The following is an 18,497-nucleotide window of genomic DNA, read 5'->3' as shown; positions in this document are numbered from 1 at the left end:
TACGAAAATTACTCAATCATATTTTTCTACATATAGTTGCTACTATAAAAACTTTACCTGCAGTCATTGGGTTCACACCCCACCGATCGCCTCCGAACATAGAGGACCCACATAAGCTCTCGCCCATTGTGATATTAGTTATGTTAGTTCCAAACGGTGGTAGACCGTGTGATGGAAGCAGAGCACCGGGAGTTCGAAAAACATTGGTTGTCTTCTTGCGTTTCTTCCATTTGGCACGACGATTCTGAAACCAGACCTGCAAAGATCAAGTTTTAAGAATTAGAGGGAAGGGTTAACTGTAGGTTCCTTGTTAGACAGTTTAAAAACAAAAATTGTTGAGTTTAAGCTCGGCTTAGTCCTTATATTACATCTACTATATTTCATATAAGAGCCAAGTTTCCATCCATTTCTTTTGAGAAACTATGAAACAACGCGGGTTTAAAGTTTCTTTCAATTTACCTTACAGTGGCGTCATATGCAGAACGTGCACATATTTTCTACAGAGTTGGTGGTATCTTCTCTACTTGTAGTGTTATTGCTCAAAATCAAACACTCAGTGCGAGCTGTTTGATCAGTGGAAACTCTTATCTGTTTTACCTAGTGCAAAATTTAAACATTTCTCAAGTTTTTTTGTAAAACGGAGGGTGGGGGCTAGAAAGTGATCACTTACTTCACGAGGCCAAAAATGTGAAAAAAAAATTAAAACTACCCCTATAGGATATCATCATCATCATCAACGGCGCAACAACCGGTATCCAGTCTAGGCCTGCCTTAATAAAGAACTCCAGACATCCCGGCTTTGCGCCGAGGTTCACCAATTCGGGATCCCTATAAGCTGCCTCGCGTCTCGACCTCGCCATCGCTCGATCGCAGGCAGGGTCTGCCTCGTCTTCTTTTTCTACCATAGATATTAGATAGATAGATTGCCCTTATAGACTTTTCGGGTGGGATCATCTTCATCCATACGGATTAAGTGACCCACCCACCGTAACCTATTGAGCCGGATTTTATCCACAATCTGACAGTCTCGGTATCGCTCATAGGTTTCATCGTTATGTAGGTTACGGAATCGTCCATCCTCATGTAGGGGGCCAAAAATTCTTCGGAGGATTCTTCTCTCGAACGCGGCCAAGAGTTCGCAATTCTTCTTGCTATGAACGAGTCTGCGAGGAATACATGAGGACTGGCAAGATCAATGTCTTGTACAGTAAAAGCTTTGACCCTATAGTGAGACGTCTTGACCGGAACAGTTTTTGTAGTCTGAAATAGGCTCTGTTGGCTGTCAACAACCGTACGCGGATTTCATCATCGTAGCTGTTATCGGTTGTGATTTTCGACCCTAGATAGAAGAAATTATCAACGGTCTCAACGTTGTAGTCTCCTGTCTTTATTCTTGTTCATGTTTGTGTTTGACCAGTGCGGTTTGATGTTGTTGGTTGGTTGGTTTCCGGTGCTGACGTTGCCACCATATAATTTTGTCTTGCCTTCATTGATGTGCAACCCAAGAACTCGCGCCTCCTGCTGCTCGATCTGGATGAAAGCAGTTTGCACATCTCGGGTCATTCTTCCCATGATGTCAATATCGTAGTATAGGCCAGTAGTTGGGTGAAGTTAAAGAGGATCGTACCTCACGGCATCTCGGCATCACGGATGACTTTCTCAAGCGCCAGGTTATAGAGGACGCATGATAGGGCATCCCCTTGTCGCAGACCGTTGCTGATGTCGAATGGTCTTGAGAGTGATCCTCCTGCTTTTATCTGGCCTCGCAGTCTTATCAATTTCGTTGGGATTCTGAATTCTCTCATAGCCGTGTACAGTTTTACTCTGGCTATGCAATCATAGGCGACTTGAAAGTCGATGAAGAGATGGTGCAACTGATGTCTATATTCCAACAGTTTTCCATGGCTTGCCGCAGAGAGAAAATCTGATCTGTTGCTGATTTGCCTAGAGGGAAGCCTCTTCGGTATGGGCCAATGATGTTCTGGGTGTATGGGGCTATCCGGCCTAGCAAGATAGCGGATAATATCTTATAGATGGCACTTAGCAACGTGATATCTATATAATTGCTGCACTGTGTGATATCTCCCTTTTTATGTATGAGACAGATAATGCCTCTTTGCCAGTCGTCAGGCATTGATTCGCTGTCCCATACCTTGAGCACAAGTTGTTGAACCACTTGTAAATAATCACCACCATATTTAACCAATTCGGCTGTAATTGCATCTGCTCCCGGCGACTTATGATTTTTAAGACGATAGATGGCCTGCTTCTGCCATGCTTGATGGTGCCAGTAGCAGTCCATCCTCTTCAGTTGGCGAGACCTCCAACTCATCGATATTTTGGTTGTTGAGCAGTTCATCAAGATACTTAACCCACCGCTCCAATATGCCCATTCTGTCGGAACATAGATTTCACTGTTTGTCTCGGCAGGATGAGCATCGAAGTGTATAAGGCATCTCCTGCTGATTTGTTGGTAAAACTTGCGCGCCTGGTGCGCTTGCTCCCTGTACTTTTCGAGTTCACAAACCTGTTGGTTCTCTCAAATCTCCTTTTTGCGTGGGTGAAGTCGCTTCGCTCGCAAGGCCAAACGTGGATTGGTACCTACGATGGAGCATAAAACCTGGGGAACGCATGCTGAACCAACACCAACAGCTCTACTACCAAACCCTATCTCCACCTCCATGTGGGGATCGCTGGGAGCTACTTCCTAACAAAAAGCTGCAGACGGAGAATGATGAAGGCGAGTCTCCCGCGCTTAGAAAAGGGACAAATTGTACCAACTGGTCCTTCAAGTTGGGGGTTGGGTAGGGCTGACAACCCTACACAGAAAACAACCTGTTACGAAGCAACAACAGGAGCCTCGGACTGGACGGATTACATAACGACGAACCCGGCAACGACAACGGAATAACGATTTGCGCATTTTCTCATGGAACGTGCGCTCCCTGTACAGAGATGAAGCTGCTGAGCAGTTATCTGATACCCTATCCCAATATAGGCATGATGTAAAAGCGTTACAGGAGATGCATTGGACCGGAACCGGTTTCCTGGAGAAGAGTCGCTACACCATATATTATAGTGGCCATCCATGTTGGAATTCAGATTTCCCTCTTTGTCTCGGCAGGATGAGCATCGCGGTGAACAAGGCTTCATCCTGCTGATTTGTTGGAAAAATTTGCGAGGTGCCGTTAATCGCTGTGCTTTTCCAGTTCACAGACTTATTGGTTTTCCTAGGTTTCCTTTTTCCGTCTGTGAAGTCGCTTCTCCGTTCGACGGAGTTCGTGATAAGTCTCTGCGCGTGGTCGCGTTCTTTGAAAATGCAACATTACTCGGTATGCGGCATTCTTCCGTTCCGTTGCTAGCTTACATTCATCGTCAAACCAGCCGTTCCGACTCCCTTTGCGGCTAGGGCCAAGTATGTTTGTGGCCGTATCAGTGATAACATTCTTCAAGTGGTTGCGAAGATCATTTGTTGATGTTTCATCTCCCGGATCTCTGTTGACTGCGGTTATTGCGGCATCCATTTCCCTCTTATATGTGTCGCGGAGGGTTGTGTTGTGAATGGCTTCGGTATTCACTCTTACCTGATTGTCAGAAGGGATTGTAGGTGGTATCGTAATACGAACTCGGAGCACTATGCCAACGAGACAGTGGTCCGAGTCTATATTGGCTCCCCTATATTTTCTGACATTCGTCAAGACTGAGAGGTGGCGCCTTTCGATCAGCACGTGGCCAATTCGGTTGAAAGTGCTTCCATCTAGAGAGGCGCGTGTATGTTTGTGGATCGCTTTGCGCACGAACCAGGTACTTCCAACAATCATTTCGTGCGATACTGCTAACTGAATAATCCGCAGTCCGTTATCATTTGTTTTTTCGTGTAAGCTATGGGAGCCAACGTATCGCCTGAATACGCGCTCCCTCCCTACTTGACTGTTGAAATCTCCAAGTATGATTTTAATATCATACTTCGGACAGGCTTCGAGGATCCGCTCAACTGCCTCGTAGAAGGTCTCCTTCTCCGACTCTGCAGTCTCCTCTGTAGGGACGTGTACGTTAATGAGGCTTATATTTCTGGGAAATTCCTGCTGAACTAATAACAACAGCTCTACTACCAAACCCTATCTCCACCTCCACGCGATGATTGCTGCGAGTTCTTTCTTTATGAAAAACTGTAGATGAAGAAAGATGAAGGCGAGTCTCCCGCGCTTGAAAATGGGACAAAATGTACCAACTGGTCCTCCAGATTGTGGGTTGGGTAGGGTTGACAATGCTACATGGAAAACCGATGTTACGAAGCCACGGAAGGAGCCTCGGATAAGATGGATTTTAAAACGACGAACCCGGCAACGACAACGGATAAATGATTTGCGCATTTTCTCACGGAACGTGCGCTCCCTGTACAGACCGAATGATGCTGAGCAGCTAGCCGACACCCTGTCCCAATATAAGGTATGATGTAACAGCGTTGTAAGAGATGTGATGGAAAGGGACCGGTTTCCTGGAGAGGAGCCACTACACCATATATTATAGCGACCATCCAGTAAACCATGTGGAATAGGTTTCTTAGTCAGCTAAGAAATGAGACCTGCTGTTATCGGCTTTGAAAATATAAACGAAAGGCTATGCACTCTGCGTTTGCGAGGCAAGTTTAGAAATATAAGCCTGTAGGATATGTAGACCTCAAAATACCCTTTATATCGATATCTGCGTAATTGAAGTTGATAATAGTAGTTTATCTGCTGGCAGTATATTTCTAAGCATTTCTATAAATTATCAAAATGGATAATACTATAAATTTGTTAACACTGAAATAGGATCTCCGGTATTTAGGATGCTGTTCTTCGGATGACACCATCAATATAGTACCCCGATCAGAAGTTAAGTCCTCGGAGTAATCCATGTACAAATTCCGAATTCCGATATCTTCGAAAACTCCTAAATCATGAAGTTCTTAGATGTTTACCTCTGTCACATATATATGTATTTAGTGACTGTAAAAAAAATATTTTTCCCTGCAGGAGCTGACATCTTATATTTAATAATAATAGGATTTCGACAAAACTTTCCAGTACTATGCTCCACATTATGGCCTACGCCGCTCATGTGTACTTCTACGATGACCTTAAATCGGACTTTCAATAAAATTTCCAAAGCATCTGAAGATCTGTTTTGAAAAGTAATACCCAAGACCTTTTATTACACACCTACACGCCCATTTGGTTTCAAAATGTGGTGTCAATATATAGAGCGGTTCGTCAGAATAACGCGTGTGACCAATAGACAAACAAACAGACTGTGAGCCGATTTGAAATGAGCTTTGTTTTATAAGATGTTAAAAAGAAATTTAAACAAGTCGGAATACCGGAAGCTGGCACTTCGGGTGAAAAGGTTTTGTGTTCATCTTATGTGAGAAACTCTCCATGCAAATTTTGCCATTCGTATAGGGCTAAAAACCCAAAATCTCCTTCCTATTTCTTTCAAACTACAAGAAATACGTACATATTACAGACGTAGATATTATGCTCACCCTAAGCAAAAAAACATTGCCTATTGTCTAGAATACTATACTTATACATGCCCCTATATAAATTGATCATACACATATGTGTTTATGTTTTATCTTCTTTCAAACCTCCGTTAAATATAAAAAAATGTTAAATCGTTTGAATCGCTCCAAATCCATCCTTTAAAGTAGGTTGAACTCGCTTCATCCACTTCCGTTTCGACATTAATTATATCTAAATTCAAATTTGGATTTCTGGAAACTAAAATGCCATGTTCAGCCATATCCTCGACTGTTTTAAATTCGTCATCAATACTTCAAAAGTGTTTCCAACATTCTTGTGTTGCCAAGTCATCTACAGTCAAAGTGCGATCATTTTGTTCAAATTAAATATTGTATGTGCAAAAGAATTGTCTATTGTGCGTGAAGAAACACGACCCCAAGCATTTGAAATTAGAACAAATCGAAAAACTGGAAGCTGGGCGCTTCAGGTATGAAAGGTTTTGTTTGCTTCTTCTGTGAGTATATTTGGGTGCAGAACTATCCCATTTGTACGCAGCTCGTTATGTATATGCATTTAGCATGTCAGACTACTCACTTTATTGTGATTTTGATATTTAGTTACAGTAAAATATCAGGATAAAGTTAACTTTGAGCTACTGTAACTTTGTATGATTTTCAACAAACTTGGGGATAACATGCTTCATATTATATTCTGTAATATTACAAATTTTTATAGCTCTGGGATAAACTTAAAGGGGTTTTTACTCAGTTTCCCCAAAAATATGGTAATATACTATTATTATTAATTTGAGCAGATATAGAGTAAAAATAAAACTAGGTAGATTGCTCCTACTACAATATATTTTAATAGTTAGTAAATACGTATTCCGAGAGCTACTTACTCTCTTCCTCAGTACTTAAGCTAAATATACTGTAGTAGGAGCAAGCTACCTAGTTTTATTTTTATTTAGAAGAACTACAAACATCGGAACGATAACTATTTTACCATATAGAGATTTTTCGGCTGGGTAGAGAAATCATCACTCTTCACCCAAATCTTTGCAAACAAAACCTTAAAAATGGCCTGAAGAATATGTAATTTTTCAGGAACTCCTTTTTCGGCGATGTCTTTTAAGTTTCATGATTTAAAGTTTTCTACAGTGGGTTTTCAGTGAATTTATTACACCATGATCCATTGGTTGGAGAACTGCGATAGTATTTGGAGGAAGAAAGACTAGTTTATTGCTTTTAAATTTTAAATATTCGGCTGAGTTGGATAGTTATTCAAGAGCAATAAAATTTTCTTTTTTTTACGGAATAAGTTTATTGTTCCATCGCGTAATAATTTTTTCAAATAATGTTGGCGACATCCAGCTTGTATTTGTGAGATGAGAGCTCAATTTCACAAACGACGGGACAATAGAAAACTCAACTTTTTGGTCAGAATTCGTTGAAAGTGTTGCCGAAATCGAAGGTGAAAGGGAGGCATTCATCCCAAAATTTACATCCCCTCATTATTCGCGGAAATTAATAGAAAGTCTGAACATCAACGGCGGCGCGTGGGACAGCATCGTGAGCGGTTTCCACAAATGCGGAATCTATCCGATCAATCAAACGAAAATGCTTGACAATTTCCGCACTACAATGACGCATTGGATACGTTTTTCATACAGCTTCTGCGTCTCCTGGCACTAACGGCGGCCGCACACAGACAGCGTAAGGAGAAGCTGAATTTTACTCTAGGAAAAACTATCAGCTCGCCTGATTACCTTAAATCGAATCGCTTCACGCAAGGCCGTCACCACTTCTTAGTCGGCAAAAAATTGGCTGTCCACTAGCCGTGATACGATGCGGAACACTGTGCAAAGTAAGAAAATGCCCAGCAGCCCCGTCCGAATGGTCGACCTCATCTGATGATTCAAACAGCGACTTAAATACTCATTCGATATTTTCAATTTTTCATTCTATTTGTGTGTTCTCAAATAATAAACGATAAATTTTCTACTTCAAACACGGTTCTCAATGGTTTTTCCCAATTTGTTACTAAAAACCCCATTTTGCGAGAAATACTCTTTTTATCCTCTTTTCTTAAAACCGAAACTCCAATCAAAACAAAATTTCACTCTTCAAAGGTGCTAAACTGACTACTGAACGCAACACTTAATTGATTGCGTACGTTCTTTGTTGTGGTATTGACGAATTATGTTATGATGACGCCATACCTGTTTAGAATGCACAAAATCCATACAAAATGTAAAAGTTTCACCTTCTATAACATTGCAAGTAAGAATAGTTGAATCTCCTTCAAACTTTGCAAAGTTATGCCTTATTTTATCCCCCTATGCAAGTGCCAAATTCAAGGGGGGTTTCGGCCTAAATTCCTAAGATATGGTAATATACTATTATAAACTTTATTTGTGCAGATATCGAAACCGGATGCATTTTGAATTCTAGATTTCGTTTAGATACACTACTGTCATTTTAAGGTTTTGTTTGTAGAACAAAACCTTATTAAAATCGGTTCAATGTCTGTCTGCCTGTCTGTCTGTCACAGGCACTTTTCTCAGAAACGGCTATACCGATTGATACGAAATTTGGTGAGAAGGTGGGAACTGTGGACAGACATGCAGTGAGTAATATCCTCCAACGTAGAGATTTAGGGGGGGGTCTCCATACATGTAAAAGGGAGCTGTAAAATTTTTTTTCACCAAATATAGTCATGTATCAGATAAAAGGCCTCGATTAGTACTTTCCGAAGCCGGTCTTAGTTAGCCGGGGAAACAAAACCTTATTAGAATCGAGACGGTGTCTGTCTGTCTATCACACCCGATTTATTTGGAAACGGCTTAACCGATTGTCACGAAAATTGGTAAGAGTGTGTAATCTGCTGTTTCGTTTACATGCAGTAAGTGGCGCCATTTTGTGTTATGTTTGATATTGGGTGAAACATAGGGGAGTGAGGGCTCAAAATACGACCCACAAAAAGTGTAACAGGTCTCGTTTTCAGTACCTATCCAACCGGAAAATCTGAAAAAAAATCACAGTGGTGAATCTTTACGAAATCTAGGCCTCAAAATACATCCGGTTCCGATATCTACACAAATAAAGTTAATAATAGCATATTTCCACATTTTAGAAATTTACCTGACAACCCCCCTTATGTTCATCTCAGAAGTACAAAATTGGCGTAAGTGTAAGGAATAACATAATGCACAATTTGGTCAAGTTTGAAAAAAATCCAACTATTATTAACAAAGTTATAGGGGGTGAAACTTTGCCATTTTTCGTGAATTTCCTGCATTCTACACTCTGCATGACGTCATCATCACATATCAATTCATCAATACCACATCGAAATGAGTTCTTATGAATGGGGTCGCAAAGAATTATTTTTTTTTAGTTTTTTAATCATTTGTATAGGAATATCAATTACTCCAATCAGACATGTCCGTACATAGTATATGCGTGCTAATGAAGTTTGCGGGTAGTGTCTAATTCAGATAGATATATTTGTACATTAAACCAGCTATATTTAATATACGTATTATATATATACATATGTATGCTTGTAGTTTGGGAAAATATGAAGGAATAGGTTGGATAGAAATATGTGCGTTGAGGTTTCTTACATAAGATGAACACAAAACCTTCATACCCGAAGCGCGAGCTTCCGGTATTCCAACTTGTTTTTAGATTTCTAACGTTTAAGATATATTATAGATGGTTCACACGAAATTAATAATTTTTATTTGCTATAACTTTGCAAGAAATAATAGGATTTCCACGAAATTGTCTGTTATGATGTGGTGCACTACTCTTTATGCTACTGCAATTCCGAACTCCCAGGATAAACATGAGTCCTGGCCCTCCTTAAATTTGAACTATTCCACTACTTACTTCCCTATTTTGCTAGCTATATCAAAACTGCTTGTAAAAGTATATAATATAATAATTTAATACCCGACACGGATACATTTGGTGAAAAAAGGTTTACACCCTCTTTCCAAGGGGGAAGCCACATTAGGAAGTTTTCAAAATCGATTTTTTTTTATTGCAGATCGTTAACTTAGCTATCCATACGCTGCAAAAATTTCAAGGCAAAATTTGGATCCCTTTCCGAGGAGTGGACCAAAAACCGCCACCCAGCGAATGGCGTATTTAGAACCCCCCCATATTCCTAAAAAAATTTAAATAAGCCTCGGTGGGCTTAAGCTGAAAATTACTAAGTGGTTTTAAATATCAATATAATTCATACCCATGACCAAAACCAGGAAAGAAAGTTTCTTTTCAATTGGGCAGGTCCGGACATCAAGTGTAATTGTAGTTAATGTAAATAAAAAAATTTCACATGTTATTTCAATGTAAAAATTAAACCGCTTTTTTCTCGAAATTCTATTTTTGAGATTGGTAGTCATAATTTCTCGAAAATTATGAACCGATCTTCTTCAAATTTCGCACATATCTTTTATACAATATTGCTTGAAAGAAATTTTTTTTTCTATTTTAAGTTGTTTTTCAAGGCCATAGATGGTGCAGTTTTTTATTAAAAAGTGGGAATTTTAGTTCCATTAAAAACGCAAATTTTAAGTTTCTTTCCTTATTCAAGTACGAGCCATGAGCATCTACTAATAGAAAATTTTTGGTTTTTTAATTTCACATGAATCTGTCATGAGTTATCTTGACTACGCCGAGATGAGGTCTTAATGTCCGAATTTTGAAAATTTTTTATTAACAATTTCACAAAGTACAAAGTACTGTTTGAATAAAATATTCTATTGGACATATAAAAAAATCCTAAAAGTGTACCCGCTTTAAGCCCTTGAAACCCATCTAACCCTTTAATATAACATACATAACATACACTAAGAGCATGTACAAATGGAACTTTCGTTCCTTTAAGGCGTTACAGGCAGTTGTGTTGGTCGAATATTCCTTAAGTACATCATCTCTAGAACATTTTCACCAAATTTCATAATAACCGTAGGATTATTTGTTTTTGTATAGGCGGGGTCGACTATTATTTCTCCTTCAGCACACGTATAATTTCCGTCTTACTGGAAATCACATTTTGCTTGTCACAACTTCTAAGTGATCTCATACATTTTCATCCGGAGTCATGTCGGGGCTTTGGAGAGTTGTGTTAATACTTTACGACAGTTGAAAAGAAATTAGATTCCGCGATAGTGCACTTTGTGCTTTGGGTCGTTATTGTGTCAAAACACAAAATCATTTATCAACTCAATTCCTCTGCATTGCGTGGAAAATTTCTTTTAAAAGCTCTAACATAGGTTTCTTTGATCATAGTAGTATCATTTACTACTGATTTGACGACTCCTGCAACATATAGTCCCAAACCATGACGCTTCCTCCCCCACATGTTACCGTTGCTCGAATATTATTTTTGTATTGCACGATGTTTGGCTTATGATACACCCTGTGAAATAATCACTTCCCGCAACCCCAAATCTGTGGCATGTACCTTCTGTTTCATGAAAACTAGCCTTTTTTTCTTATAGCAATCAGTGTGAGATTTCGCGGTATACCACTTTCACCACTTTCACGTCAAGTCTTTCTTCTTCTGATATATGCAACGGTTATTTTTAATAAGCGTTCCAGACAATAGCGGTAGCCATTTTCGAATAAATTGGATGTAACAGACAGATAGACAGAGCTGGGGGTGATGATCTTGAACCAGATTGGATTTGTAGGTCCCCAATACAACGCACACAGTAAAATAAAATCAATGTATTTAGAGGTACGATATGAGCTACACTGGTCCTAGAACATAAACGCAACAGTAGAAGTAGCAACACAAACGTTCTCAAAGTCAATACTCTCAGTAGGAACCCGCCCTAGAAGTAATAACTCAGTAGTGGAGACAGACTGTACTCCGAAGCGCAAGGAGGGGAAAACACAACGGGCGCAATCAGCAATCTTATCTAGTGAAAGTGAATTGAACCATTTGGAGAAACGCATCAATGAGTCTACTTTGACCAAAGTAGAGAAGAAAGGCAGAAATCTTACGGAGGACATGGACTTGGGTGAAGACATGAGCAGGATAAGACACTCGTAGAAAAGCGATTTACGCTTTGAGTTTAGACCTGGGCAGAAAAAGTCCCACGATCTCCATAAGAAGATCAAATCATCACTGGGCAAAGCAGCGGAGGTAAAGGTGTGCCAAATTTCAATCCTAATTGAGAGCAAGGACCTAGATTAGATCACTAAATACTCGGAGATCTGTGAGACCTTAAAAACCCAATTCGGCAGATCTAGTAATTTGGAGGCGAAAATTGACGCCAGGGACGCGGTTGTCACCCGAGAATATCGTTGATCGTTGATATGTTAGCCTCTGAAACAACTTGTCCGGCGGTGGAAAAATTAATGAAGGCAATCCACAATCTATTGAGGAATGAGGGGCTTTGGAAGAAAGTAGCGAATAACGGCACGAGTCGCATTTCGTAACCCATCCTGCCTCGCGACGTAATACCCAAATAGCACTCCCGCGGAGTAAGCGAAGGAGTTGGTGATGGTTTTAGTGAGTAAAACTCTCACATAACCATCTGACAGAAGCTAGCGGTAAGTTTTGAACCCTTCCACCTTCTAATGCCAAAAAAAGACAGATAGATGTACAGACAGACATTGAGTTAATTCTAATGAGGTTTTGTTTTAATCTTAAAATCAATGTTTAGTTGATTGTTGTAATTACGGCCGAATCACTTAAAATCACGGTCTGCGGTCCCTTGGAGAACCCTCTTGGTATGTTAAGAGTTAAACATTCCTACATACATGAAAATTTACAAAATATATCATACCTGAAACGTTTTCGTCTTGCTTACATGATATATGGTTGAACAAGGTAAAACGCGAATTAGAACAAACATAGAAATCATTGATAGACGGGTTTCTGTTTCTTTCATTTTAATTCAGCTGAAAGGTGTCGTCTCTGTTAAAACACGCTGGCTATGTACTTACACCTTTTTATTTTCACAACAACCAACATTCTTCGACATATTCAGATTAGATATTAGCAATGATGAAGGAGACACATGGTTCCCGAAACAATTGTATAAATAAAAAAAATTACAGAATAAGGAAAGAACCCTAGTTCTTTTCTTAATCTATATTCAATATACACATTCAACCACTCCAAAGTGCCACTGTCGATTGAAACATATAACAGGTGTTCAACATCGTTTTCATAATGCACAACTAGTGTTTTGCAATCCAACATTAGGGAACGGTGATATCTGAAACAAGCGTTAGACAACTGAACTACTGACCATGTGGAAGAACAGGATCAAATAGTTTTTAAAATGAAGGGGTCGCTAATAAAGGCTTGGCATCGAACAACCCCTCAAAGGGTGGTATGCACTTATGGTAGATCGCCTGTTAGATATTACTATTACGGATAGTTTGATTAACAGGGGATTTTCGTGGAGGTGATATCATACCGCGTTTAATTGCATAATTTGAAACAGCTGATTTCTCTTCCCGGTGAAAGGACATTCAATCAAATCGAAACAGCGCCTTCATATTTCTAGACAATGAAAAGCCAACTTCAACATAGTATATTTTCGATTTACCGTTTGGGGTGGTTAACGTACAATCAAACTGCTTTCAACCTCAATATTAATCGCATCATTGATAATTTATTCATAGACTAAATCAGGCGCACCCTCAAAGCCATAATATTTTTCCTGGATGACTTTTTAACGCCTATTTATGGGAAACGTATAGCTAGGGTGGTTGCTTCGAGAACAGTCTTGGATAGTAAAACACATTCGCAAGATTTAATTTAAGAAAAGAGTTGACATGAAAACAGTTTGCTTTTTAGATAAGACTTTTGAACTTATGTTGTTCCTTAAATCATACACACATAAGGACCCAGGTGATTTTATAAATTTGTATTTTTCTCCTGTATATACTGTACTTTCATATCGCATCACGCATTTATGCGGTGAAAAGGGAATTCTTTTAGAAGCGCTTGTGTGTCAATTGCTAGATAGCGATTTCGCCTGAAAAATATACTTAGAAATTCTGTACACAAAACAGACATTAGAAGGGTTTCACGCCTTTTCAGGAGTTATAATAAATTCACATGTCGTCATTATCTCGGAAAAAATAGGCGGCGGAAGGAAGCCGGCGCATATTGCCAGAAAATTGCACCAGAATTTTCTTCATGGGATGCACAACAGTACAGGGGATGCTAACTGGAAGGAGAGAAATGAGGGTTCCACATTGCCTTGTACCCTATAACGCTACGGAATTCCCTTTGTTTGGACGAGCTATACCATTAAAAAGTCAAAACCGAACTAATCAATTATTTATGATGACACCGCAAATCTCTTACGTGTTAAGTGTGTTTTGATGCTACCCTTGTATAATAAATAGGGAGTGGAAATGTGGGGTTATGGTTGTGAAGATCTAAGGTTGTTATTAGGTTAGTTACCAGATTCAATAAGCTGAAACTACTTCTTGAATATCTACCTGATTGAAGAGTGCTTCGATCCTGCTGTTTAAAATCACATATTTGAATGTAAGGAAATATACTCTAAACAGTAGTTCTTAGGAATCCTTTGTTCAAACTACACACATAGTGTCATTTGTTAATATCATAACAATGGTGTCTGATTACTCAGTCAGTAGTTTAATTATTATTTCTCATCACCATGTGCTATTATCGTGACGGGATGTCGGATACCAGTCGACTCAGCCGAGAATGAGTACCTGAGTCAAATCAGGGTAATAATCTCGGGCGAGCGCAATGCTGACCAGATTACCTCTTACAGTGTACTGTAGTGTACCGTTACGGTCTTGAATGGAGTGCTCTAACACACACACATTATTGCGGCAACGATTATTATTATTATGTGCTAGTAGCTTTATTTTTTCTAAACAATATTGTTACGGGTAAAATCGAAGGATGACAATTATCTACTTAAGTTTTCCACGTAATAAGTTTCGATGACTGGAAATGAAAAACTTACGTTGTGTTCGAATTAAAAAACATTTAGAGCATGTGCAAATGAAGACTTTTAAGGGCGTCCCGTGTGTCGCATTCTAGGATCAATTGTATTTAGATATAGTGTAGAATATATGGGGAAAGTGATTTTTTGATAATTATAGTGTTAAACAGGTAAAATGTCACATGCCAGGTTTATGTCTATCGTCCAAGGCTTTACTTGTGCTTCTTCAAGGTTTATGGACTAATTATAGCAGATTAATGATCAGTTAAGATTTTATGATTAAAAATCGCATTCTACTTTTTAAATGCGTTTTTCTCGAAACCGCATGTTGAAAATCTGCTGAAATTTTCAGGACTCATTCGGAAAATATTTCTACGGTCCGCAAAACTAGGATAATTGAGATTCATTCGGCAGTTTTTTAGGATAATTGAGATTCATTCGGCAGTTTTTTTTTAATTCATTAAAGAAGCCTTAAAAAAACACCACAAAAAAAAAGTTTAAAGCAGCAAAATTTAGCTTTCAATATTTTTTGAATAAACCTAGTTTGCAAACTGTGGCTATGTCCGCACATTAAAATGCCGTTTACATTTTTCTTTAGGATGATCACAGCGCGCTCTATCGTGGCAGCAGAAAAAGCACCTTTTTTGGAGATGGGTGTACAAATTGCTCGGTATTTCAATAATGAACTATGTGATCGGGCTGGAAAAATTACTATGCATGCTCAAGATATTAATAAATCTATTTCTTCATTAAACGTTCGTGTTATGAAGTTTTCGAAAAAAAGAAAAACATTTTTATTTCTAGGCTGAGAGGCTGCCATGAACATGTGTGGCGTTTATTTTGAAGCTGCTATCGCTAAAAGCATAGCTGGAAGCCGATTTTCACGTTTCAAGGGAGGGCGATTTTTACCTAAAGAGATGTCACACTCCAGAGGATCACCAAACTTGGATGAATACCATTTGAATGCAATAATCCATGACGATACTCGTCAAATGGCAAGAGAACTTACCTAAATAAGGGATTACGACCGTCGTTCAACATTTGAAAAGTTAGGAGTATAGAGGGCGTGTTTTAAACGAGAATAGCAAAAATCAACGAGTTTCAATAAGAGTTTCCTTGCTCGTAATTCGGCAACAGCACAGGCGGTCTTTGTCTCGCATAGTCACCGGTGACTATGGTGATGAGGAATGGTACTTGTACTTGAATTTCAACACAGAGAACAGAATGGGTAAGTCAACACCAGTAAGGAACGCCTGATGCCAAACAAGTTCCTCACCCAAAAAAGAACGAAGATGTTATGCGTATGGTAGGATGCTATTCCCGGGAAGTCAGAAAATTAGTGCCCTTTATTGCCAATAACTTCGTCGATATCAAGCAGCTTGCTTTTCAAGAAAAAAGTCCAGAATGACCGCACCAAGTGATTTTCCAGTATGCCAATGCATGTCCTTAAATAAGAAATGTGACAAAAGTGGTCATTCAAGAGCTTGGTTGGCAACTTCTTCCACATTTGGCTTATTTACCGGATCGCACTCTGCGATTATCATCTATTTCGAACGCTTTCGAATAATCGAATATTTTCCTTGAATAACGGTGCTAAACTCCAAAATTAGTTTCAAGAATGTATTAACTCCAAGCCAGCCAATTTTTTAAAGCAAAGGATCCAAAAGTTATTGGAACGTTGGGAGAAAGTCATAAATAATTTAGGAGAATACATTATTGACTAACTATATCTCCTTTTTTTGTGAAAAAAGGAAAAAATAAAAGCTTAAAAAGACCGGAAACTATGCACCAACCGATTACCATCGAAGGGAAGTTAGATGGCGGGGGAGACTTGACAGCGTACTAGAGCGTTTTCGGAAGAAAGCGCGAAATTTTAACACCAACATATACAGCACATTCGTAAACCTTGAATGTAGGAGTATAAGTATAAAATTAAGAGAAAGACATAGAGTAGGATTATTCAACATAGAAAATTGAATACACACCGATTTGCCGCATCTTTTGGTTTCCAAATAAAACAAGTCGGGGAATCGGAAGCTGGACGCTTCAGGTATGAAAGGATTTGTGTATTTCTTATATAAAGATATTTGAGTGTGCATTTGCCCCATTAGTAAGTAGCACGTAATATATGCATATATTATGTGAGAGTATCCCCTTTCGGATGATATTGACTTTCATAGTCTTGAATTTGCAAAGAAGTGAAAACTTTGACCTATAATATAATAACTTTGTTAGCAATAGTGCGATTTCCACCACTTGGTAGCATCATGCTCTATCAAAAAAAGCGATGGCGGCTTTACGGTTTCTTACCAGGGTAGAGGCAAACCGTCAGACGCTGCCTTACCTCTGCCCTGGGAGCAGCGTGACCGTAGCGGCTCGCAGATGTTGAGTGCTCCTTTATATAATTCGTAGAACACGACATGCCTACGAATTATATTGAGCGCAAATCTGCCTTATTGACCAGAGCTTGGCCAGAGCTGAAAATATTCGTTTTGAGAATGAGGGGGTCCTAAGTCCGCATCAACTTAATGCTGGACCGGAACGGTAAGAAACCGTAAAGCCGCCATCTCTTGCTTTTTTTAAAAGTTTGGGTGCAAGCCCTAAGCGAGGGGTCCGTGGACCAGGAAAGAGGGAGTAAGTTGCTCCCCATTTGGTCCGGTCCAGCATTAAGTTGATGCGGACTTAGGACCCCATCATTCTCAAAACCAATATCATGCTCTATGTTGTAGCCTATTTTGCAGCAAATTACTAAAAATTATAATAATATACTACTATTAACTTTATTTAAATATAGAGCCTAGGAACCATACCGTGGCAGCCTCTTGTTTTCTTTTTCAAATTTTTTGGTTGTCTGAGAATGGGACCGTTAAAGAAATCATCATTTCCGACCCCTCCCACTCCCCGCCTTTCCAACAAATGTCAAAACTAAGACTGGCATCAAAAAGTGCCAATCAAGACCTTTCATTTGATAGAGATGACTGTATTTGGCGAAAGAAAAAAATACACCCCTTTTTTGCTGCCCTTTAAATTCGATGCAAAGGATGCAACTCACTGCATGCATGAGTGTTCACAGTTCTCACCTTTCCATCAAATTTGGTGTCAATCGCTACAACCGTATCCGAGAAAAATGTGTGTGACGGACAGACAGAAAAACGGACAGACAGGAAAGATTTTATACAAAACTTTCAAAAGGACTGGGGAGAAGTAGATTCTTCAGGAATAGAATTTTAATATTTCACTCGATTATCAACCATTCTCGTTAATTATGACGTCAGTATCTTATTTGCATGCCTTTAAAAGCAGTAAATTCGCGCGAAATGGCTAAGACAGTGAATCGATTTGATTTCACACAAAACCTTAAAAAGGGAATCCAGATAGCTGAGTGGATTGTTGCGCCAACGATTATTATTATTAAAAAGGGAACCCCTTTGAAAATAACAATAACATTCAGCTAAATTGATTCTATCGTTTTTAAGGTTTTGTGTGAAACAAAACCTTATTAGAATCGAGACGGTGTCTGTCTGTCCGTCTGTCCGTCTGTCCGTCTGTCTGTCTGTCTGTCTGTCTGTCACACCCGATTTATTCGGAAACGGCTAGACCGATTGTCACGAAAATTGGTGAGAGTATGTAATCTGGTGATCCCTTTACATGCAGTAAGTGGCGCCATCTTATGTTAAGTTTAAGGGGGGGCTCCCCGTACATGTGAATGGAAGGTGCAAATTTTTTTTTCACAGAATGTAGCCATGTAGGATATCAAATGAAAGGTCTCAATTAGTACTTTTCGAATCTGGTTCAATATTTGATATTAGATGAAACATAGGGGAGTGAGGGTTCAAAATATGATCCACAAAAAGTGTAACAGGTCTCGTTCTCAGAACTTATCCAACCGAAAAATCTGAAAAAAATCACAGTGGTGCATCTCTACGAAATCTAGGCCTCAAAATATATCCGGTTCCTATATCTGCACAAATAAAGTTAATAATAGTATATTTCCACATTTTAGAAATTTACCCGGCACCCCCCTT

General features: G+C 39.2%; 1 protein-coding gene across 4 annotated transcripts in view; it reads right to left on the bottom strand.

The window, feature by feature from the left end:
- LOC119646912 (homeobox protein orthopedia) overlaps nucleotides 1-18,497 on the bottom strand; it is a 108,257-nt gene that overhangs the window by 13,523 nt on the left and 76,237 nt on the right. For all 4 annotated transcript variants that reach the window (XM_038047585.1, XM_038047583.1, XM_038047584.1 and 1 more), the window contains one exon: nucleotides 58-256. In XM_038047585.1, coding sequence (XP_037903513.1) covers nucleotides 58-256 — 199 coding nt within the window. The remainder of the gene's footprint in view (nucleotides 1-57; nucleotides 257-18,497) is intronic.

This window comes from Hermetia illucens, chromosome 1 (assembly GCF_905115235.1).
Source record: "Hermetia illucens chromosome 1, iHerIll2.2.curated.20191125, whole genome shotgun sequence".
In the NCBI taxonomy this organism is placed as follows: Eukaryota; Metazoa; Arthropoda; class Insecta; order Diptera; family Stratiomyidae; genus Hermetia; species Hermetia illucens.
The sequence above is the reverse complement of the archived record's forward strand: the minus strand, read 5'-3'. Positions and strand labels throughout refer to the sequence as shown.